The following is a 25,594-nucleotide window of genomic DNA, read 5'->3' as shown; positions in this document are numbered from 1 at the left end:
TCAAGATAACAAGTAAGCAGGCCATCACATTTAAGATATTTTCAAGATAACGTTATGTGGGGTAGCTAAGTGTCACCACTGCGTGCCCAAATAATGATTTCTTCATAAAACTGTCAAACCCTCCATATCAAGAATTCCAGCCTCAATTAAAAGGTTAAAATACACATACACACACACACACACACACCCCTTAGAAACTTATGTTAAGGAAGAGAGTGGAGGAGCTCTTTAGGTCAAGTTCTTCATAGAATCCTAACCAAGGATCCTGATCAAGTCCCCCGTAAAGCTAGAAGGGTCTTCCTTTACTATGTAATCACCCAGTGAAGTGCAGAACCATGGGATAACTAACTTCAGATACTCTTCTTCAATCACAGGAGTGCTACAGGGAAAAGCACCCTCTGATCTTTTGATCTCAAAGCTAATTTCAAGCAAGAGAATTATCAACCTGGGGATCATATGCAGATAAAGATGCTCTCTCTTGACCCTGAAACCACCTCTGTGGACTTTAACTGGAAGCTGAGGAGAGTGTATGGGAGGGAAACTCTCTGATCTTGCCGCCATCCTGCCCCATCCCACACTACTGATCAAAAGACACTCCCTTAAGAGTAATATTTAATTTTTCCAAAGTAACCTTCCCCAGACCTAAATACTTGCTGGAATTCCCATTCCCTAACCCAAGATTTATGAACTGCGAATAGTCAGAGTACAAACAGGCTCACAAGAGGTGGAACAGACACAGGTCAACCACGTCTTCCATGTTTGTAATGCATTTCGCTTTACATCACAAATTGAGTGGGTGTGGCCGGGCTCGGTGGCTCATGCCTGTAATTCCAGCACTCTGTGATGCTGAGATGGGCAAATCACCAAAGGTCAGGAGTTTGAGACCAGCCTGGCCAATATGGCGAAATCCCATCACTATTAAAGTACAGAAATTAGCTGGGTGTGGTGGTGCATGCCTGTAATCCCAGCTACTCGGGAGGCTGAGGCAGGATAATCACTTGAACCCGGGAGGCCGAGGTTGCAGTGGGCTGGATCGCACCACTGTACTCCAGCCTGGGTGACAGAGCAACTCTGTCTCCAAAAAAAAAAAAAAAAAAAAAAAAAAAAAAAAAAAAATGAGTGGGTGGGTAGGTTTCTAAAATATTGTAAAGTAAAAATAATAATTATGATAATATCATATCTTCATTACTTAGCAGCTGATTATGCAGAATGAGTATTATAAAACACTTAATTTTTCCTTCCATGCTATCTACCTTTTGACCACTTACTGCTTGAAAGAAGGGAAATAACTTGAACAAGTCAAGATAAACAATTGACTAAGTTTAATTTAATTTTAATCAATGCTTTTTTTTTAATAACTCTGGCCAAAAGATCTAATAAAGGAAATGGTTACGTTAGGATGTTATTTTTATTACAGTGGCCAATCTAGTAGAAAGAACACTGGATAGGCTGCCAGGGAAGCAAGTCAGAAGATCCATCTTAGTTCTGGTTCTGCTAACAGAACTAAGATCTGGAGCACGTCAATTCGCCTGTCTTCATTTTGTTTTAACAGGAGTTTCTCCATACTCAACATGGTGAGGGTGAACTACATGTTCTTTCTGCTCCAACTTTCTGGACTCCCACAGATACTGGTTAAATAACACAGGAGTGCTCATTACATAATGCAGGAAATGGAAATGACCACAGAACAGAAATAGTTTTAGTGATAAGGTGGCAGCTACCTAATTGGGAAAAGATTTCACCGGACTGTTGCCCATGACATTCCAAAGGCATGGTAAATTGTTTTAGCATAACATAGTGGGAAAAAGGCCTGGTCAGAGTTATGGTAATGTAATACAATATGGGTATTTGATTGAGCATGATGTATAAGAAAGGTTTTGTCTGCATTCCCATGGCTTGCAGTTTCCTTAATAAATCTTAAGCTGTTTTTGAAAAGCTACTTCTGCAATGACGTAAGCAGTGAGGCAGCCAGACATCACTTCTCAATCCCCTCTGAATATCTCTTGGCTGTGCAGCACTATTCACACTGGGTCTGCACTGGTCAAAAGAATGTAGGAGCTGGGTTTCTTTTGCCTTTATCTTTCCTTGTTTTAGCAGTAGGGTGGTCAAGAAAGAAATCTTGGAAAACTCTTGTAATCTTTAACTTTTTTGCTATTTCATAGGCTAGTTCCATGAACATACTGCCATCTAGGGCAGTCACATGCAATGTGCAAACAAAACATTCTAAGATGATCAACACCAATTCCCACTGAATTAGCAGCAAGTCTCAGAAAAAGCTGACCTGGCTTAAGGCCATCGATAAATAGTGGCATACACAATATTTTCTTTCCTTTTACTTTGTAAAGTAAGGAAAAGCAGTTCATCTAATAAAATCAACCTAACACACTAAACAAGTATCTCCTGTAAAAATCCTCTCAAAAACTTTTTGACTAACTAACCCTGTTACTCTATATCTTATTAATCTGTTTCTTTGTATAGCAATTACCTACAACCTCTAGGTTTCCCACACAACAGTAAAATGATTTTTACACTTGGGTTTCTCTTACTGACCACTAGCTGCTATAGACAACTATCTTGCCTTTAAAGCAGATACAGCACAAAGCTCCTTTTCTGCAATGTCTAAGAAATATCCTTAAGCGTCATGAAAACAACTGTAAGCAAATTAACTCCCAGAAGGTACAAATTCCTGGATGAACACAGAGAGAAGTTCTGCCTTGCTAAATGTTTACTTTGAAGGGATTTGAAAATCTGAGCTAACAATTTTGGTTTTATTTATTTTTAAAAGACAAGTTACTTTAATCAAATCACAATAAATATTTCTAGCCAACAGTTATTTTTTTAAAAACTACTCCTGTCTCCTCTCCCATCATCTGAAAAACAGTAACAAGAATGGCCAGATGAAAGGTGATAATGAAAAGACTGCTACACCCCTTTTGCATAGTACCTGCGGGGGGGCAGATCCCCTAAAAGGGCTATCACTCTTGAGTCATTTCTAAATATATCACTATGTACTTGGCTTTGAGGTGCACCCTTTGGCTAGTTGTCAAAATGATAAGAAACTATCTTAACACTTTTCAGAGGTTTTATGTCTCCCACCAAAGGCATACTAAAAACTTTCCTATATGGCCAGAACCTGTCAGATTTGAGTATTAGATAAAATAACTACCACAGGAGGACAACTTGGCACCCAGAACTAGAATCTATAATCATGAGCCTAACGGCTAACCATAGCAATGTAAACAGGAGAGTACACATGTTTGTAATTAATCAGGCTATGGTGTACAACTTTTCTGATAATCAAAAACTCATTAAGGTAACTCCTTTCTATAAACAGAGCCATTCACAAATACCATGCTTTTTAAACTCTCCCAAGTAATTAACAATAACTTTCTTTACTATCATTTTCTTTCCCATTAGGTAAACACATGGAATGGTAGAGACTGTGGGTGCAGGAGAAAGTACAATAGAACAGGAGGCTTGCAGATTCTGCCGCTATCTAACCCAGTTAGTTGGTTGGAGGGAAAAGATTCAGATAAGAGGATTTCTAAGGTTCCTTTTACCCCCATAGTTATTTTGTTCTACATGCTGAAAGAATAGCTAAGCTTGAATTGTCTTCTGATTCTTAATCCTAGTTCTATGCAATTGAATTTATATTAGATATCCCCTCATCAGCTTATGAATTTCTCCCACAATTTCCCCAACACTTGCTCATTTCCATATATGCCAGGTGTCTTTTTTTCTTCCATACTCAGGAGGCCTCTGTAATTCTCCCTTCTGTCCAGGCCAGCCCTATCCATTCATGTACTCTACTCTTAACCGGTAAGGCAGGGAGGAACAGAAAATCTCAAATGTTCTGTTTTGTACCTGGATTCAAAAGCAACATCTGCTATGTCTGTGGAACCATCTGTTGCCTACTTTGCCATGGAAAGGACGGTACAGGCATCAGAAGTGGAGTGTCACAGGTCATATAATGGAATTACCTCTTTCTGGGACTGGGACACCCAGGCACGTGCCCCACAGTCTCTATGGCTAATGCCACCCCTCCCCCATCGAAGCATTTATTTATTTTCTCACAGGGAATGGTGCTTTGAAACTTTTACACAAGGTCAGGTCCAGTGTGTTTTGTTTTTTGTTCCCATTTGCCTGAATCTCTATTTTAAAATTTTTAACTACTGGGTTGTACCTAGAACTTTGTCTGCCCGCCCTTAGCTCGCTTGAGACCTTATGAGTCCTAAAGCTCTGAGTGTCTCAGTTTTTTACATCTATAAAAAGAAGGGGTAGAAATTAAGTGATCTCTGAGGCTCCCTTGTGCTCTAATGCTCCCAAATCCCATGACTTTAATCCAACTCAAAGTTGTCAATGAACACAAGTTCCTCGACCTCTATGGTATATTAAGACTCTAAATGGCAAGGACAAAAGAATCTGCTGCATACAAAACGGCTTCTATGATAAGGGTCTCTTGTTTAACACAGTTAAACAAGTTTCTTGAGGATCCAAATCAGATTAAGATGCCTAATCTTGTTAACCTACTCCCCCAGGCAATACTCTAGTGTAGGGTTTGGGGCTGCATAATTGTTTTTGTGTCCCGTGCATGGCAGGGTGCTTAACCGCATCCCAGGCCTCTACCCACTATATGGCAGTAGCACTCTCCTCCTGTCAGTTGCTACAACCAAAAATACGTTGCCAGTATCCCCTGGGGGCCAAAACCCCTCTCCCAGTGAAAACCACAGCTCTAATGTATGTCAGGACTTTAAGATAAAGCACATCACTTAGGTGTTTTTGTTTCAAAAGAGTGACATTTACACAATCAACAATTAAGTACACCAAGACTTTACAGATAGATTCATAAGGCACAGGTACTCCACCTAGAAAATGTACAAAGCCACTGTCACTCTAAGCCATCCACAGCACCATAGCACTGCCTCCCTGCTAAAGGTTGAAAATCAGGATATAAAGCCATAACGTTAACTACTCTTTTAAAAATATTTAAAAGGAGACCGGGTGTGGTGGCTCATGCCTGTAATCCCAGTACTTTGGGAGGCCAAGGCAGGTGGATCACCTGAGGTTAAGAGTTTGAGACCAGCCTGACCAACATGGCAAAATCCTGTCACTACTAAAAATAGAAAAATTAGCCAGGTGTGGTGGCAGGCGCCTGTAATCCCAGCTACTCGGGAGGCTGAGGCAGGAAAATGGCTTGAACCTAGGAGGCAGAAGTTGTAGTGAGCCGAGGTAACTTCTCCAATGAACTCCAGAGTCAACCCTTGCTTATAGATCTCAAAATGGAGCTTTGAAGAAAATAGTGAAAACCAGAGACTGGTTAATCACTTTGGCTTATTTTTTCCTCTCTTGCATACACAACAAACACACATGGTAAATAAAACGTTTCTGGAAAGGTTGCTAACGAGTTTCAGCTTGGTCACAGTTATTGAAGGGAGGAGTGTGAGCAAGCTCTCCGTCCAATTTCCTAAGTATCTTTTCCTCCCCTTTTCAAACAGGGATCCAGGCGACACCCGTGGCAGACGATCTCAACACCAAAAGAACAGCAGCTGCCAGCTGCATAAAACAGATTGAGGCCTGCAAATTGACTGAAATGATGACTACTCTTAACCAGACATCTCATTTTTCCACTTCTGACAGGCTGAGATCTGCAAACCTCTGGGTCTCAAGAGATGAAGGCTACATTAGCCAACTAAGACGACAAACTCAACTCTTCCTTGTCATTAAATAATTTGCCAGTTATAAATGGTTTAGTAACTTTACAGAATTTAAGTACATGTAATGTTTATATTTCCCCATTAAATGTAAGAGGCAAAGAAAATCCTTTTAAATAACTAAGCAGAGGATATGAAAGGGGAGCCAAGAATAGACAGAACTGTTACTTTTCAAAGAACCTTCGCTCTTTATTCAAACAAATATTTACACAATTGAAGGCAACGGCAAGAGAGATATAGCCATTCTGTTAAAATAGTGGGCAACTCTAACGGTTTATTTATCCCAAATCCGACAGTTCTGTTGCTAACCTACCAGGAACCAAGAATTCAAGTGTTCACAGGGCAAAAGTTTAACCTTTTGAAACTGTGGACCTCATTTAGATCTCTCCCAGCCGAATTCAAACGTTAGAATCCCAGAGACATATCTCGAACGCCCAAATTAAACCAAACTAGGAAGCTTAAAATTACACGTCCAATACTTGAAAACCTACATCTGTAACTTACACGTTCATATTACGAAGGGAAATGTGGCTGACAAATATTTACACTAAAAAGACTCCACATTTTTATGCCTCGTCTAGTTACACTCCCAGCTGTGCCTGGCTATGACTAGCTGTGCATTCTAGAGCTCTTCAGAGCTACTTCAGAGTTGCAGGATAAAGATTTCTAGGGAAGAGGGCAGGGCCAGGCGCCCGGAGGATTTCCAGCCACGGGTAGTTTACCGAGAGAAAAAGCTGCGGGCGTCGCTCCCTCTTTTACATAAGAAAGGTAAGTGAGGAACCGCGAAGCAGTTTGACTTCTCAAGCTCTTTCAAACAGGAAACCCCAACCCTGGGAGGGACAGCCTGTCAGCCTTTTAATTTCCTGGTGGTGGCGGGAGTTAGCCAGGTCCTCCGCGCTTTAATAAGTGATGACTGCTAGGGCTAAGTTATTAAACGAACCAGCAAACAATTCAGCTGCGCCTCCGCCGCGCAGGGAGCTGGAGAAACAGAGGGTTAAAATACTCCCCAAGCCTTCCAGCTGCTATCTCTAGGGGTGCCGAGACGGCCACACTATAAACTTTCAGTGGGGGGTCAAAAGCCAAATCGGAATCAGCCGCTCTTGGCGGTTAAAGCTCGTAGGTTCACTCTTGAAAGAAAGTGGAACTAGAAGCGCAGCTAGCCAAATATTTGCGGGGAGGGAGTCTTCTCTGAATCCCGCGCCCTACACCATCCAGCAGCGGACCTTCTCTTTCTCAGGGAGCTATCCCAAGGATCCCCATCCCTCTCTCCATGTGCATTCCAGAGTTGTTGGAAAAAGTTGCCCCCAGTTCCCCCACATTCTGCCTGTTTCCTACAATCACTCTGGAAGCATCTTCCCTACCAGACACTCCCTCCCCGGGATCCCCTCAACCGGAGATCTACCCAGCCCCTCGAGAGTCATGCACAACGGGGTTCGCCACCCCCATCCACCCAGCTGCGCAGCCTGGGCACTGCCGACCCCAGCCCGGGCTTTTGTCCCTACAGCCTGTAAAGAAGCAAAGAAACTCTGTGTCCCCGGAGCCCACTCACCGTCTCATCTTTCCTCCAAACCGCCGCTCTACGCTGGCGCCGCCGCCCTAGCGCCTAGCCTTTGCCCCCACCCACCCTGTCTCCTTCAGTGAGCCCGCCGGCCCCTCCTGACTCGCGGTGAGCAGTCAGCGCGCCCCTCCTCGGCCCGGGCAGCCACTGCCTCCTCTCCGCCCCCAACCCTCCGCAGCGCAACCGGCGGCAACCAACTCGGCCGCGGGGGAGGCAGCGTCCCCGGGACGCACTCCTGGCACACGGAGTCGGCACCACCCCCTCCTCCCGGGCGACCACCGCCGCCTCCTCACCTGGCCATTGGTGCGGCCCGTTCCCGGCGGCGAGAGAAGGCAGGCGCGCTCCTTGCGCCACGCCACACCGTCGGGCCCCCGTCGGGTCCCCCTCGGGCCGCAATGGTGGGCTCCGCGCGGCTGGGTCCGGCACTCTTGACCCCCTTTGTAACCACCGCGACGGGCACCCAGGGAGTTCGAGCAAAGAAGTTGGTGACCTACCCCGCTCCCAGGCAGTTTGCTGTTGGGGCTTTCACGGCTGCTGGAAGGGCATGGCTGTTTGCCCCATCACTGGGCGCCAGCTTCTCAAAGCTACGTTCACAGCAACGCAGTAGGGACTTTCGTGGCAGACTTTTTGTAAGAGCTGAAAGAAGGGCGGGAGGGTTTACGTCCTCGGGTGATGATTTCCTCACCAGACAGTGAAGTATCTATTGGGAAACTCCAGGTGACCGCACCTCCTTCCGACAGTTCGCCCCGGGGCAAGTTTACCAGCTGCGTCAGAAAGCAGGTTTGCAAAATCCTTGGAGAACGGCCTGAGCTAAGGACTGGGGTCAGGAGGGTTTTAAACTCATTCTGATTTTCTTGCAATCATATCTCTTGAAAGTTTTAATATTTTCCCCAATATTTTTCTGAGTTGCTATAACCAATGAAAACAATGCTGATGTAGACGTCCACCAGCCAATGCTTTATTGGAAGTCAACGAATGAGACCGAGGGTGGCCCATAATCAGTCTCGGCACGCGGGAATGTGAACCTCTTCCAAGGTCTGGGCGAGTCCCTAGAGTTAGGCAGATGAAGGACATTGGCCCTCGAGAATCTCACACCAGCAAAGAAGAGCACAACGAAGCGCAAACTACTTATGATCACTGTGGCTTTGGGCAAGTTGTAGCTCCCAGCAACAATTTCTTCACCTAGAGTGCAGCAATAAATGATACTGGTGCTGCAGGGCAGCTAATAAGCTTCTGAATAATATATGCAAAGTACTTGGCAGCATGAGCAGAACTCAGTATACCGTCACTGAAGAAATAGCTTATTTAATGATTACACTTTTCATAGGTGCAAGTAAAAGTTTGACTTTTAGGGAGAGCCTCACCTACGGAATGTCTTTTTTAAATTTCTTTTTTAATTATACTTTAAGTTCTGGGATATATGTGCAGAACGTGCAGGTTTGTTACACAGGTATACATGTGTCATGGTGGTTTGCAGCACCCATCAACCCTTCATCTAGGTTTTAAGCTCCGCATGCATTAGTTGTTTGTCCTAATGCTCTCCCTCCCCTTGTCCCCCACCCCCAACAGGCCTCAGGGTGTGATGTTCCCCTCCCTGTGTCCATATGTTCTCATTGTTCAACTCCCACTTATGATGAGAACATGCAGTGTTTGGTTTTCTGTTCCTGTGTTAGTTTGCTGAGAATGATGGTTTCCAGCATCATCCATGTCCCCGCAAAGGACATGAACTCATTCTTTTTTATGGCTGCATGGTATTCCATGGTGTATATGTGCCACATTTTCTTTATCATTGATGGGCATTTGGGTTGGTTCCAAGTCTTTGTTATTGTGAACAGTGCTGCAATAAACATACGTTTGTATGTGTCTTTATAGTAGAATGATTTATAATTCTTTGGGTATATACCCAGTAATGGGATTGCTGGGTCAAATGGTATTTCTAGTTCTAGATCCCTGAGGAATCGCCACACTGTCTTCCACAATGGTTGAACTAACTTATACTCCCACCAACAGTGTAAAAGCGTTCCCATTTCTCCACATCCTCTGCAGCATCTGTTGTTTCCTGGCTTTTTAATGATTGCCATTCTAACTGACGTGAGATGGTATCTCGTTGTGGTTTTGATTTGCATTTCTGTAATGACTAGTGATTATGAGCTTTTTTTCATATGTTTGTTAGGAATGCCTGGTTTTTTAGAGGAATTCTTTTCCCTGTCCTGAGTTTTTGCCCTGCAGAAGCATACATACACTGATCAATCCAACAGTTAAACAGTTAAGTGCTCCAGCAATGTTCTTTTCTCACCCACGTCATCTCTTTCCTCCTCTTTTTTGGATCATCCCCATAAACATACAATCATTTTATTTCCTTTACCTTGGAATTTTTTTCTTTTCTTTTTTTTTTTTTTTTGAGACAGGGCCTCACTTTGTCACCCAGGTTGGAGTGTGATGGCGCAGTCATAGCTCACTGCAGCCTTAACCTCCTGGGCTCAAGTGATCCTCCCACTTCAGCCTCCTGAATAGCTGGGACCACAGGTGCAGACCACCATGCCCAGCTAATATTGAATTTTTTGCAGAGATGGGGTTTCACCACATTGCCCAGACTGTTCTTGAACTCCTGGGCTCAAGCGATCTGTCCGCCTCCGCCACCCTAAGTGTTGGGATGACAGGTGTGAGCCACTGTGCCCAGCCTCCTACTTCCCCTTTATCACTCACTTAGCCCCTGCCACAGTGGCCTCGTAGACTAGATTCCTAGGTAAATACGTTCTATCTCAGGGCCTTTGTTCTAATTGCCCTCTCTGCCTATAATTCCCTCCTCCCAAGTATCTGCATGGTTCACTCCCTCACTTCCTTCAAGACACTGTTCAATGTCACCGTGTTGCTCAGGCCTGCTCTGACCACTCTACTTAAAAGTTTAAAATGTGTTTTCCATACTACTTAAATTTACTTTTTGACAAAGTCACCACATTCTATTATATTGTAAAATGTACTTTTAAAAATTATGTTTATTGTCTGTCTCTCCTCACTAGAATGTAAGGCAGGCAGGCAGAGAGTTTTGCCTGTTCTCTCCAGTGCTATATCCCTAGTGTGCCTACAAGGATGCCGGACATGTAAATGGTGCTCAAGAATAAATGATGGCTTTGACCCAAAGCACTGTGTTGCAAACATTTCCTTGCCTCGAGCAATGCCAGAAATACACTTGACTACACAGACATCTTAGAGACAACTTTTCTCCCTTCAGGTCCAAGGAGAATGTGCACCAACACAGCACATTTAGAATGGCCATAATTAGATTGCCAATATTTATGTCTAAGAAAAAAATAGCTAAATTTATTGAGAGCAATAATTACTATTGTATACATATCCGGTATTCTTCCAAATATAGGACAATATTCGTTGATGCGGTGAGAGTTACTGTTTGTTACTACTCCCATTTTATAAGTAAAAAAGGAATCACAGAGAAGTCAGTTGTCACTCAGGTAATAAGTTGGTAAAGGCAGAATTTGAGCACTTGTTCTTGAGTTCATTGTCTTTAATGCTACCTTCTACCTCTTTTCTAAGTATGAATGTTACTAGGGGACATTTCTGTATAATGAATAATTCCAAATTACTAGACAAAAAGTAATCCTCACTGGCCTCCCTTCACTGCCTTGTTTTATCTGCTAGCATCTCTATCTCTTATGATAGCCAAGCTCCTAGAAGGCAAAGGGAGTCATTTTATTCATATTTGTATGAATCATACTCCAAGACTTATACATGGAAGGGACTCAAAAAGTAGTCATTGAATGTGACTTTTTCAAGTGACTAAACCCAGCAAAGTTTCCCATTCCTGATGAGTTAGAGTGGTTTTCAATAGCTTTCATAAGGCCATAGCAGCCTGAAGGTAGACGAGACCACCCTGAAGGTGCAAGTCTTAAATTAGATAAATTCAGTCCAGGCTCAGTGGCTCACGCCTGTAATCCCAGCACCTTGGGAGCCGAGGTAGCAGGATTGCTTGAGATTAGAAGTTCCAGAGCAGCCTGGCCAACATGGCAAAACCCGTCTCTACTAAAAATACAAAAATATTAGCCGGGCATGGTGGTGCACCATCTGTAGTCCCAGCTACTCAGGAGGCTGAGGTGGGAGAATCACCTGAGAATTCGAGGCTGGGTGAGCCATGATCGCACCACTGCACTCCAGCCTGGGTGGCAGAGTGAGACCTTGTCGCAAAAAAAAAAAAAAAAAAAAAAAAAAAAAGACAAATGCAGACCTCAACATCTATAGAAAGCACTCAATAAAGTGCAACTGTTATCGTTATTATTATATTACCAGACTTTCTTTTAGTAATGGTGATGGAAAGAAAGAAGAAAGAAAGAAAGAAAGGAAAGAAAAGAAGGAAGGAAGGAAAGAAGGAAGGGAGGAAGGAAGGAAGGAAGGAAGGAAAAAGAGGGAAGCGCGGGAGGGGGAGAGAGAGAAAGAGAAAGAAAGGAAGGAAGGAAGAAAGAGAGAGTTTTTCTACCTTTTCTATTTCCTGGGTTCTTTATAATAAAGTTTTCTATTTAATCACAGACCAGAGTCCTGCCTCCGCTCTGCCATTCCTTATTACTAGAGATATTGTGTTGTAAACTAAACAGCAGACCTTTATTGTTTGCCTCTCCAGGATCTGTAGTGGTTACAGTCCCTGATCTTACTTTCCTGTGTCCTTCACCCTCTCAGGTGGGGAACCTTAAAATGTTGCACAGTGTTGAGGCTAAAGCAACTCTATCTTGGATGCTAATCTGACATGCTGACTTTTTTTTTTCTTTTTACCCTAATTCCATGGAAGATTACCTGTTGACTTCTGATTAACCCGAGTTCTGGGAATTACTCTAAGATTTGTACTTTATCTACTGTTACCTTAAATCCTGCCCTTGGGTCAAAACAACCTTGACCATAAATCCTGCCCATGGGCAGATTCACGTAGCATTCTTGCCTCTCCCCAGGGGGTCGACTTCAATTCTCCTACACATTCTTTTCCTTTAGTTTATGTGTCTTGACTCTGGGAGTGACAGCGTGGAGATGCACCATCTTTTTTCGCAGCCACTGGGGACATGGCTTCTGTTCATAAGTCCCTATTAAATGTTTCTCTCTGAGAAACTGGACTTGTCAGCCTCTTTCTTTGGCTTTTCAGCTTCTGTGGTCTTTGGGAGTAGGTTTGTACATACCTGCTCACTTTGAAACACATACAGTGATATTATGAATTATTGATGTTATTCCATTTGGAATTATTTTTGCTATTGTTCTCTTTTATTAGAAAAGATCGGTTGGATTTGATTAACTTTTTATGTCCTGAATCTGTATATTTGCTCCTTTCTCTGCAACGATAGCCTAACAAATCTTTGTAGCTATTACCTCATTTCAATCTTACTGCAGTTTAACTCATGGAACAATTGTTTGTGCTGAAGTTCGCTTTAATATTATGATGATTTAATGAATCAAGAAGTTTCTACTTGCAAAGTGCAGTGGAAAAATCATTGACTGTAAAGTCAGGCAGAACTGGGTTTTAAGCCCTGATTCAGCCCCTTTGCTAGCTAATATGGTTTGACTCTGTGTCCCAACCCAAATCTCACCTGGAATTGTAATTCTCATAATCCCAAAGTGTCAAGGGTGGGACCAGGTGGAGGTAATTGGATCTTGGGGGCAGTTTCCCCCATGCTGTTCTCTCTCATGATAGTGAGTTCTCATGACATCTGATGGTTTTGTAAGTGTCTGGCATTTCCCCTTCTTGCATTCATTCTGTCCTGCTGCCCTGTGAAGAAAGTGTCTGCTTCTCCTTTGCCTTTTGCCATGATTGTAAGCTTCCTGAGGCCTCCCCAGCAATGCGAAACTGTGAGTCAATTAAACCTCTTTCCTTTATAAGTTACCCAGTCTCAGGTATTTCTTTATAGGAGTGTGAGAATGGACTAATACAATAGCCAAGTAATTTGAGTGCATTATTTATCTTCATTGAGAAGCAAACTTCTATTCTGAAAAGTAAGAACTATTTTTTTTTTTTTTTTGGAGATGGAGTCTTGCTCTTGTTGCCCAGGCTGGAGTGCAATGGCATGATCTTGGCTCACCACAACCTCTGCCTACTGGGTTTAAGCGATTCTCCTGCCTCAGCCTCTGGAGTAGCTGGGATTACAGGCATGCACCACCATGCCTGGCTAATTTTGTATTTTTAGAAGAGATGGGATTTCACCATGTTGGTCAGGCTGGTCTTGAACTCTCGACCTCAGTTGATCCACCCACTTCGGCCTCCCAAAGTGCTGGGATTACAGGTGTGAGCCACCGCACCTGGCCAAACTCATATTTTATGAGCCAGTGTGTTAATGTAGGTACCATTCCTTGCACAGAGGATAGACAGCACAAAAAGAACACCCAGCAGAGTAGTTTCCAACCACATTTGCCTTTCTGGAACTATTGATAATGATGTTGACCATTGAGTTGTACACTGACTGTCCTATATAAGTTCAGTTCCAATTTACACACTCTTTTTAGTACTTAGATAAATTTTCTCTCTAAAAAATAAATGTACTTTCATTTCTTAGAAAAGGCATCTTCATCTATTTTCACATTGGATCTGCAATTGTTGTTAAGGGAAACTATGTAACCCAGTGTTTCTCTTTGTATCCTTGTTGCCTGGAAGCCCAGAGTCAAGCTTACCATTAAATTTTTGTGTAACGGTAATAAAGACTTTGCTTTCCTCTCCTTTTTAAAATGTTGATGTATTTTTATTCCAATAACCTTATCGAATATTTGGTTTTTACTATACATTCTCTAATATATATTTAAATATATAAAGTATAAATAACATATTAATCAAATTAATACCAGAACGTTAACCAAAACTAAAGTGAAAATCGCTTTTTAACCTCCTAGGGGCATAAAAAGGGAAATACCTAATTTTTGTCTCCTCAAGTTTAATGATTATCCCCATGTGCTGGTTTATCTTTAAACAATTACAAGGTAGGTTCTCCATGAGAAAAATGTAAATCTATTTGGAACATCTGATTAATTTCTGCATTAAATGTTCTCTTTCCGCCCTGCCCCCAATCTTTTCTGTGAGTCTGTATTGTAATCAGGCAGGAAAAGGATGGTGTGTGTGTGTGTGTGTGTGTGTGTGTGTGTGTGTGTCTTTTAGATTAACCTATCCCAGCTGTGTTATCTGGCTCACTTTTCTTGTCATTTGAGGACCCTGAATTGGTCTACTTTGCCTGCGTAGTGGGCTTAAAACAAGGAGTTTCTCTGTATCTTATCTGCTTATCATGGAAAAAAGAAACCAACACCTTATCAGCAGTATTCCTTGATACTGAAGAGAACTCAGCTTCTCTTCTCTCTATTGGTTTTCTTTGTTTTTCCTTTCATCTGACTTTCATCATCCCTCCAGTTATACCATACCTTGATTTCAAATTTGTCCTTAATGTTATACATAAAGATAATTATATTATGTATAAAGATAATTATACATAAGGATTATTATAATATATAATCCTTATGTATAATATTAATTTATGTATATATAATATATAATGTGTACTATATATGATCTTTACATATAACATAATTATATATATAATATATATTTTACATATATATGGAGAGAGAGAGAGCGAGAGAGAGAGGGAGAATGCCACCTTGGGCATCTATCCAATTGGATAGATGTCCAAATTGATGTGTCAGATATACACAGACTTCAGCACACGGGAGAACTCTGACAACTGAGAGCAGGGGCCAGGATTCAGAACATGAGGAATGTTAAAGGCAAATTTACGAAGCACCTACTCTGTTTTATACTGCCTAGCATATAACTGTATATGATAATGTAATATATACTAAAAAACAATGATACAGAAGAGTTCAGGTGAAGGGGTATTTGTGTCCTATGAGTCCAACAGGGAAGACAACATATGTGAGTTTCATATTGAAAAAAAAAAGGTTGGGGGGCCTTCTAGGCAGAGGAAAGACCATGAGCAATGTAGGAGGACAGTAAAGCCAAGGCAGGTTTGGGAAAGAGTGAGTAATACAGCCGCCTGAGCTGGGGAGGGAGGAGTAGGAGATAAGATCTAGGGTGCTGGGGCCAGATTTGAGGAAAGGGGAAAGATGGGGCTTTGAATTTTAGGCTTCACATCGAATACCATTTTAATTATGTCATTTCCTTACTCTAAACTTGCACTGGCTCCTTGCTGCGGGACAACAGGAAGAGCCAGCGGCTATGTAGGAAGTGGAACAACATGATTACATAGGCATAGGGTGAAAAAGAAATATGAGCTCCAGCCACAACATTTAAAGACTTTAATAAAGCCCCACTCTACTTCCTGTATTAAACAAGGTGTCAGTCGCAAGTCGAAGCTGCTCAACTGCGAACTGCGTATTCATTAGGGCCACAATTAAGATATTAAATCTCTCCGTCCACTCCTGACTGCCCTTTTTCTTTTTCAGAGTTATGATTACTCTGTAGTCACAGATCCTAAAATGCTCACAGAAATACACATAAGCAGGCCCATTTTGGCTGTTGGGTCACTGATGGACTAGAAATTCAGTGACAACATTCCAATTAACTGGCTGTGTCTGCAGGGGCTCAGAGCTACTTGCCAGACCATTTTTAATGTTCCACTTGATGGGGTCAATGTCATTGCTTGTCTCAGGAGAATCGCAAAGAACACTAGTAAAAACCTTTTTTTTTTTTTTTTTTTTTTTTTTTAAGACGGAATCTCGCTCTATCACCCAGGCTGGAGTGCAGTGGCGTGATCTCGGCTCACTGCAAGCTCTGCCTCCCGGGTTCATGCCATTCTCCTGCCTCAGCCTCCCGAGTAGCTGGGACTACAGGTCACCACCACCACACCCAGCTAATTTTTTGTATTTTTAGTAGAGACGGGGTTTCACTGTGTTAGCCAGGTTGGTCTCCATCTCCTGACCTCATGATCCGCCTGACTCGGCCTCCGAAAGTGCTGGGATTACAGGCGTGAGCCACCACGCCTGGCCAAAAACATTATTTTATAGCACTCAACTCTGACTGGAGATTTATGTTAGTGCTCAATAAATTCTAAATGGTTGTTTGAAGCATTTATTTCTGAGATACAGATAGTGATGTTATGACTAGTATAGTTCTTTTATTTATTTATGTATTGACTTTAAAGACAAGGTCTTGTTCTGTTGCCCAGGCTGGAGTATAGTGGCGTAATCATAGATCATTGTAACTTGAAACCTGGACTCAAGCCATCCTCGTGCCTCAGCCTTCCAAGTAACTAGGACTACAAGTGCATGCCACCACACCCAGATTTTAAAATTTTTTTGTAGAGATGGGATCTTGCTGCGTTGCCCAGGCTGGTCTTAAGCTCCTGGGGTCAAGTGATCCTCCTGCTTCATCTTAGTATGGTTATTTTAGTCTCATTTGAATTTATGACTATCCTCAAAAACCAAGAATTTCTTTTTAAATTTTTTAAAATTTCAACAGCTTTTTAGGTACAAGTAGTTTTTTTATTACACGAATGAATTATATAGTGATGAATTTTGATATTTTAGTGCACCCATCATGCAAGTAGTGTACATTTACCTAATGTGCAGTTTTTCATCCCTAGCCCTGCCCCCCTCACCTTCTCCCTTTGAGTTTCTAAAGTCCATTATGTCACTCTGTATACCTTTGTGTACCCATAGCTTAACTCCCACTTATAAGTGAGAACATACGGTTTTCAGTTTTCCACCCCTGTTATTTCACTTAGAATAATGGCCTCCAGCGGCTGGGCGCGGTGGCTTACGCCTGTAATCCTAGCACTTGGGGAGGCCGAGGTGGGTGGATCACGAGGTCAGGAGATCGAGACCATCCTGGCTAACATGGTGAAACCCTGTCTCTACTAAAAATACAAAAAATTAGCTGGGTGTGGTGGCGGGCGCCTGTAGTCCCAGCTACTCGGGAGGCTGAGGCAGGAGAATGGCGTGAACCCGGGAGGCGGAGCTTGCAGTGAGCCGAGATCGCGCCACTGCACTCTAGCCTGGGCGACAGAGCGAGACTCCGTCCCCCCCCCCCCAAAAAAAAAAGAATAATGGCCTCCAGCTCCATATAAGTTGCTGGAGAAGACATTATTTCATGCTTTTTAATGGCTGAATAGTATTCCATGGTGTATCTATACCACATTTTCTTTATTCACTCATTAGTTGATAGGCACTTAGGTTGGTTCCACATCTTTGCAATTGTGAACTGCACTGCTATAAAATATATGTGCAAGTGTCTATTTTGTATAATGACAAGAACTAAGAATTTCTGAGTTACAAATATTCCTAAAGAAGATTATCAAAATTCACTTGCTGTGCTGTTCAAATGGAAAACAAAAGAAGCTCTATTTAAAAGGTCATTCTCTTAATGGTAATTTCCAGAGCTTGATTCCTATGGTATTAGTATTATATTTACAAGACTGACATAAGAATTTTCAGAACTTTGGCCTGGCACAGTGGCTCATGCCTGGAATCCCAGCGCTTTGGGAGGCCAAGGTGGAAGGATCATTTGAGCCCAGGAGTTTGAGACCAGCCTAGACAACATATCAAAACCCCTTCTCTAAAAAATTTTTTTCAATTATCCAGGCATGGTGTCTTGGGCCTATAGTCTTACCTACTCTGGAGACTGAGGCAGGAGGATCACTTGAGCCCAAGAATTCAAGGCTGCAGTGAGCTATGATTCCATCACTGCATTCCAGCCTAGGCAATAGAGTGAGACCATATCAAAAAAACAAACAAACAAAAAAGAAACAAACTCCAGAACTTTAACATGGGTATATGGATTCACTGTATCTTCAATGTTAATATTAAAGGTAGCTTTATAAAAGGCTTGGCAACCCATCAATTCACAAGAGGAAAGTTTCATATACAGTCGGGCATTGCTTGAGGCTAGGGCTATGTTCTGAGAAATGCGTTGTTAGGTAATTTTGTCGTTATGCAAACATCTTAGAGTCCACTTACACAAACCTAGGTGGCATAGTCTATTACACACCCAGTCTATATGGCATAACCATAAGAATGGCATAGCCTATTCCTAGGCTACAAGCCTATATAGCATGCTACTGTACTGAATACTGTAGGCAACTGTAATATAATGGTAAATATTTGTGTATCTAAACATCTCAACACAGAAAAGGTAAGGTGTTGTGCTACTGTACCACTGTCACCAGATGATAAGACATTTTTCCACTCCATTATAATCTTGCAGGGCCACTGTTGTACATGTGGTCCCTCATTGATTGAAACATTATGCAGTGCATGACTGTATATGTCTAAAGGGAGTATTTTTCTCCCCACACCCCAAGTCTGTTGGCAGAGCTTTCTGGGGCTCTTCCTCTGTTTCTTCAACAAAAATCCCAGATAAGGTCTGAGATCCCTCAACACTTGGAGTGCTGTTTGGGGGGGTCAAAGCACCAAAGCACTTATGCTTTTTACTCCTCTAGCCTGCTGAGCATTGATGAGCAATGTAATCAAGACAAGCTCTGATGTGGTTTATTGTTTTCCTGTTGCAAAAGCTAGTTTTGTCCTGCAGAAGTTATCAAAGTGACTATCCAGGTGGAAAACTCCTTACACAGGCAATTTTGAAGGATCCCTAGTGGCAGGTGGCGGGGGGGTAACCTTACCCTTGATGAATAATTCACTGGTAATTAGTTCTCAAAGGAAAGTTTTATCTCTCATGGGCTATTAGCATTTTATGATAGATTCTCAATTACTTTGTTGAATGCTTTGATCCTACTGGAAATATCAGTCCTTTGTTTTTCATTCCAACTTCCACAATCCTCAGTACAAGAAAGAAGGAAGGTTTAGGAATGTACACGGGGGAAGGTGAGGGTCGCATACTGTCTACCTACACAGAGGTATCCTTTGGGCACAGCAGACGTAACATGTCCTAATCATTACATCATTATCACCTTCCCTCACGTGCACCCCTCAGCCCTCCTTCTTAATTGTAGTCTACAATTAAGTAAAGGACACCCTCTTAGATCCAGTCATCCAACTCCCTTATCTGGAAAACTTCTTCAGTCCCTCAAGTCCTCCTCAACCCCTATTACCAATACATTGCCAAATCATATAATTTTTACCTCTTAAATATCTGTCAGTAGTACTTTTCATCCCCTTGCCTTCATTTACTACCTGGTATTTCCCCACTTTTAGAGAGAGCCAGGAATAAGTCAAGGGGAGATGGAACCTCATTAGGCCCAGGGCTAAAGGGACATTGGGTGTGCAGTAAGTAAGGCTCTCCCAAGGAAATGGAAGATGCAGAGCCTAAAGAAAAAGCTAAGATCCACATTTTGGAAAGAGGGTCTGGAAGTATCAAATCCAAGACTGTGCATTTTGCCATGAGAGGGGATGGGGTATAGGGCAGTTGCTGAGTAATATTCAGTATTTAAAGCTTCCACTTATGGCAGGATGTGATGGCCAGGTGAGATGGGATGGGAGGATATTGGAATTGTAATAGGCTCCTAAATCAAGCCTCAATAATAGTACTTAAAATTTTAAGTTCTTTTATTAGTCTTTTTTTCCCCTAATCTCCTGCACACAATTCTAAGCTGTATGAGGACCGGGATCTTTCTATCTTGTTCATTGTCATATCTCCAGTGCGTCTCTCAGAACTTCATACATGACAGACACTATTAAATATTTGTTGAATAATTACATAAATTGGTCTTTACTGAAACTCTAATCTCATCACTCCAATGCTTAGAATTCTTCAATAACTTCTCAAAGCCTTTAGGATAAAATAAATCTGGAATCCTCAGATTAGCATGAAAACAAATAAAAAAAAATGTCATTTGGTTTCTCCAGGTTATTTTCCCACCTAATAGCTTGTCATTTCCTTCCTCCTCTTCCTGCAAGGAGGGAGCATTCCAGTCACAGTAAACTGCCTGCAGTTATTCACATGAGTCACATTCATATATCTCTTTCCTCATAATCACAATTCACCTAGCAATCGTTGCTTCAGAAATCACCCTCTCCAGAAAGTCCAAAACCATGACTGGTTTTGGTTAGATGTCAAAGTATTTCACATCGTCATATTGCAATGTTTCTGTTTTATTTTCCATGTATGCTCGAGATAAACACTCCCTACAGATTGCAGAATTCCCAGCCAGCCCCCACAATAGAGCAACTGAGTAAGACAATTGCTTAAAATCTCTCTTTGTCTCTCTTTCTCTGTGTGTGTGTGTATGTGTGTTCTATTGGTTCTGTTTCTCTGGAGAGCCCTAACGCAGGTTTTTCTATTTTAACTTCTTGTGTCTAGAACTTAGCACAATGAGTAAATGAAAAATTAAATCTAGTTTGGAATTGCCCTCCCTTAATACAAGAAGACTTTGCAGTACAGAGCTGGTCAGCTGGTCAGAAGGAAATACTAATGAGATTGGCTGAAACTAGGTAACCAAGCTTATCCCTCAGCCTTCTGGTTACTTGATCATCTGAGGCATAATAAAAAATAATGAGGAATATATACACTTTATAAACCTATTTAGTCTGTTTGAGTGCCAGGGAAACCCTTTGCAAAGATTTCAACCAGAACCACAAACCCTGTGAATTGGGAGTAGTCGTATTGGAGCCTCCTCCCTCCTCAGATATGTCAATATCAGCTACTCTGCTGGAGTCTAAAGGCTTGGTGTCTTTCTCTATACATCCCATCCCACCCTTTCTTGTGCAGGCTTTGATTTCTGAATGACTGATGAGTCACTGGGAAAGACCTCCACACCAGCTGCTTGGGTCTTCCCATCCTTCAGCATCTGGACTAAATAAAACCTCAGCATATGTCTTCAGTGAAGTAAGATATGGTGGCCTGTGAACAAGCAGGTGACCAAAGTTCTGGGCAAGGATTGCCAGCCTCAGGCTCTCTTCCCCAGTGATTGCTGGACTCCTGGGTATATGCTTGAAAATGCCAGCTCATTCCCAATATGTATGATGGAGTAAGAACTTGTAAATATGTACTGAAAACCTCTGACAATAAAGTTCTCACCGAAATGTTGCACATCACCAACTCCATCTTCCTTGGGCACCTCTCTCTTGGTATCCTCCTCCTCCATCAGGATCTTCTGCTGAATCTCAAAGGATAAACTGGGATCAGTGCCAGCCTGCACACAGCAAGAAAAGAGAGGTACCATAATTGGAAAGCTGAATTGACCTCTGAAAACTCAAGGTCAACAGAACTTCATCTGTTGAACACAGATGTTGAACATCTGGGGAAACTAACTACTGCTGAAGTCGAAAAACAGACGTCCTGGATCACTCTGTTATTCCACTGCTATCTTCCCTGTAAAACAACAGAACTTCGCCACCACCAGCACCACTGACAACAAAAGCACACTTTTATCTAGAATAGACAAATCTGGCAAACAAGTAATGGACAATGCTTAAACCAAAAGAGGAACCAGTTTCTTAGCATAGTTATTTCTTCCTGGGCATGTTGCTGCTTATTTTCTATTTTTCATCCCCTGCTTTTTATTTTACCAGCCACCCTGTTAGGTACTTTGTCTTTACTATTTCTTCTACTTTTTACAAATCCCATAGTTTTTGTTTGTTTGTTTGTTTGTTTGTTTTGAGACAGAGTCTCACTCTGTCACCCAGGCTGGAGTGCAGTGGCATGATCTTGGCTCATGCAACCTCCACCTCCCAGATTCAAGCAATTCTCCTGCGTCAGCCTCCTGAGTAGGTGGGATTACAGGCATGTGCCACCAGGCTCGGCTAATTTTTTTGTATTTTTAGTAGAGACGGGGTTTCACCATATTGGCCAGGCTGGTCTCAAACTCCTGACCTTGTAATCCACCCACCTCGACCTTCCAAAGTGCTGGGATTACAGGCATGAGCCACTGCACCCGGCACAAATCCTATATTATAGGGAAAGAAACCAGTGTCCTTGTTCTCAAGAGCTTCCCAAAGAGTTCCTGACTTTAAGTCTGGATTCCCGCAGCTGACATATCTGATATTCTCTGTAGACACAGGGGAGCCCCAGGAGATAACCTGGTCCCACTATCATGTAAGTAAGGGCTCCCATTTGTTGTACACCTAGTATGCCAAATATTGTCCCACTTGATTCTCACAATGTCTCTAAGACTAAGTGCTGTCATTTTTTTCTTTAACAAATGAGGAGCCAGAGACTGAAGAGGAATAATTAGAGAGTTATCAAAAGTCACATAACCAGTGATGTACATTACCTAATAATGTGACAATCACCATCTCCTATTCAAATGCTAAAACATACCAGGTTTTGTTTATATTGCTCTTGGTATATTAAGGAGAATGAACCTTAATGGTGGCAGAATTGGAGGTAGAAAGATAAGTTAGAGGTCTATACAATAATTCAGGGGAGAGATGCTAAGAAACTAAACTAAAGGCATTTGTGTACAATAGTGAGATGCAGACTGTATGATATACCTGAGAGGTACAACGCATCAAGCCAACATGATTTCTTGATTCTAGAAGGTGCGTACAGGGGAGAGAGAGTTTGATTTGGGTAAGTGACGGATGATGGTGCCATTATCTATGAATGGAAATATTGAAAGTAGAACAGATGTGGGGTGAGGAGGGGAATTTAATTCTGGACATGTTGAATTGAAATATATCTATAGGGCATCCAAGTGAAGTGCAGGGTAGAGAACAAGATTAGAGATGTATATTTGGAGGATGCAGAGCAAGACAAGTTTGTTTTTGTTTTTTTTCAAAATGGGAGGGAGCAAGGCAAACTGTCTCATAGGCTGAGAGAGATGTTAAAGATCTAGGAAACAGAGAGATTAAGTGACAGAGGAATGTCCTGGGAGAATAGAGAGAGGATGAGGTCAAGAATCCAGCTGGAGTGTTGGTCTTGACTAGAATAAGCTCTTTTTATCTCAAGAGCATGGGTAGTGAAAGCAGGTAAGGGTAGATGCCAATGTAGGTCAACAGCTATGTGATGGGAAGGTTACAATTAGAGGATTTTTACATTACTGAGTTTTTTACATACTGAGTTTACATACATTGTTTTTGTCCATGAAGAACAAGGCCAAGTCTTCCATTGAAAGTGTACTATTTAGGAGATAACTGTTGAAATATAAACTTCCATAAGTTATACTTAAAAGAAGCTTTAAAAACTTTTGTGCTATAAGCAATACCATCAAAAAATGAAATGAGAGCCCACAGAGCAGGAGAAAATGTTTGTAAATTATATATCTGATAAGGGATTTGTAGCTAGAGTATTTGTAAAACTCTTAAAATTCAAAACACTTAGCAAAGCATGGTGGCTCACTGTTGTAATCCCAACACTTTGGGAGGCTGAGGCAGGAGGATCACTTGAGCCCAGGATTTCAAGACCAGCCCAGGCAACATAGAGAGATCCTGTCTATACCAAAGATTTTAAAAAATTAGCCAGGCATGGTGCCATGTGCCTGTGTTCCCAGCTACTTGGAGGTTGAGGCAGGAGGATGGCTTGAGCCCAGGAGCTAAGAGCTGCAGTGAGTTCTGATCATGCTACTGTGCTCCAGCCTGGGCAACAGAGTGAGACGCTGTCTAATAAAAAAATCAAAATACTCAAAGGATTTGAGTAGACATTGCTCCAAAGGAGATACACTGAACATCTTTAGCCATTTGGGAAAGGCACATGAATACCACAATATGATACCATTTCATACCCACTGGGATGGATATAATAAAAAAGACAGATTGTAACAAGTATTGGAGAGAATGGAGAAATTGGAGCACTCATAGGGTGTTTGTGGAAATACAAAATGCCTCTTTGGATCACAATCTGCCAGTTCCTCTAAAGGTTAACAGGGCTGCCATAAAATCCAGAAATTCCACTCCTACGTATATACCCCAAAGAAATGAAAACATATGTTCTCACAAAAACTCATATGTAAATGTTCATGGTGTCGTTATTTGTAATAGCAAAAAATGGAAACAACTCAGATGTATTTCAAAAGGTGAATGGATAAAGCATGATTTATCTATACAATGGAATATTATTCAGCAATACAAAGGAATAAAGTACTGACAATGCTTCAACATGGATGAACTTTGAAAACATGCTAAATGAAAGAAGGTAGTCACAAAAGATCACATATTACATGATTACATTTATATGAACTGTTCAGAATAGTTAAATCTATAGAGACAGAAAATAGATTTGTGGTTGCCTGGAAGTGGATGTAGGGAAGAGATGAAAGAGGAATAGAGAGTGCTGCTAATGGGTGTGGATTTTCTTTTGAGAGGAAAATATTCTAAAGTTAGTTTCTGGATGACTTTTTGAATATATTAAAAACCATTGAATTGTAAACTTTAAGTAGGTGAATTATATGGTCTGTGAGTTATATCTCAATAAAAGCTGTTTTTTAAAAAAAGAAGCTTCACAGAAGATTTTTAGGGCAGTGAAAATACTCCGTAAGATACTGTAATAGTGGATACAGGTTATTATATATTTGTCTAAACCCATAGAATGTACAATACCAAGAGTGAACCCTAATGTAAATATGGATTTTGTGTGATGGCAATGCATCAATATAGGTTCACCAGTTCACCAGTTGTAACACACATACCACCCAGGTGGGGATGTTAATAAGGGGAAAGGCCATGTTTGTGTGAGGATGGGGATATATGAGAAATCTCTGTACCTTCATCTCAATTTTGCTGTGAACCAAAAAATAGTCTTTAAAGAAAAAAAAGCAGAAGCTTAAAGTCTAAGGAAAAGATTGTTGATGGAGGCAAGAAGTGAACACTGCTTAAGACCAGATAATAATAATGGCCATTATATTTGTGCAGTTATGAGCCAGGTACTGTGCTAAGTGTTTTACCTACATTATCTCCTTTATAACTTCACTATAACCCTATAAGGTACTTTTCCCTAAATTTACAGAAATGCAATTAAAGCTGAGAAAAATAAAGAACTTGTCCAAAGTCAATAGTAAGAAAGATAGGAAGACAAAATGCAGACCTAGATCTGTGTGAGTCTGTTCCTTAATACATGTACTGTGCTGTCTCCCACAAGCTTTGCTTTGCTTTCTAACTCTGACTTTCTAGGTTCTGCACAAATGCCAACATCTTCAGGCCAATTTCTTTTTCCAGGGCATTCCTACAGTGCTCTAGGTCTATCAGTCTTAGAGTGGTAGACAGCATTTCTACCTCTACAGTCTAATGAAGAGTTGCAGAATCAACACATTCATAATAAAAATGTTGTGGAATAAATGTATTGATAAATGTTCACTCTCCTTAACTCCTCCACACGCAGGAGTCCTAGAAACCCAGCTGATACCCTGTACAGAGTGATTTCCTGATGTTCAGAGCACTTACAGCCAGAGTAACTGAGAGCCCAACCCAGAGAAAATGCATCTCTTTATTCTATTTGAAGAGGTTATGAGTG

The 25,594-nt window shown here is 41.7% G+C and overlaps 1 protein-coding gene across 17 annotated transcripts in view; it reads right to left on the bottom strand.

Annotated features, from left to right (window-relative positions):
* PHLDB2 (pleckstrin homology like domain family B member 2) overlaps nt 1–25,594 on the bottom strand; it is a 240,779-nt gene that overhangs the window by 108,300 nt on the left and 106,885 nt on the right. For 12 of the 17 annotated variants that reach the window (XM_055381575.2, XM_055381578.2, XM_019024269.4 and 9 more), the window contains exon 2: nt 21,227–21,341. In XM_055381575.2, the coding sequence (XP_055237550.1) occupies nt 21,227–21,293 (67 nt within the window). In that variant the 5' untranslated portion in view covers nt 21,294–21,341. Of the gene's footprint in view, nt 1–7,562; nt 7,673–7,763; nt 7,866–21,226; nt 21,342–25,594 lie in introns of those variants that run through there. The other 5 variants (XM_055381587.2, XM_063704019.1, XM_055381577.2 and 2 more) reach the window with 4 other exon arrangements.

Source organism: Gorilla gorilla, chromosome 2 (genome assembly GCF_029281585.2).
Source record: "Gorilla gorilla gorilla isolate KB3781 chromosome 2, NHGRI_mGorGor1-v2.1_pri, whole genome shotgun sequence".
NCBI classification, from domain to species: domain Eukaryota; kingdom Metazoa; phylum Chordata; class Mammalia; order Primates; family Hominidae; genus Gorilla; species Gorilla gorilla.
The sequence above is the reverse complement of the archived record's forward strand: the minus strand, read 5'-3'. Positions and strand labels throughout refer to the sequence as shown.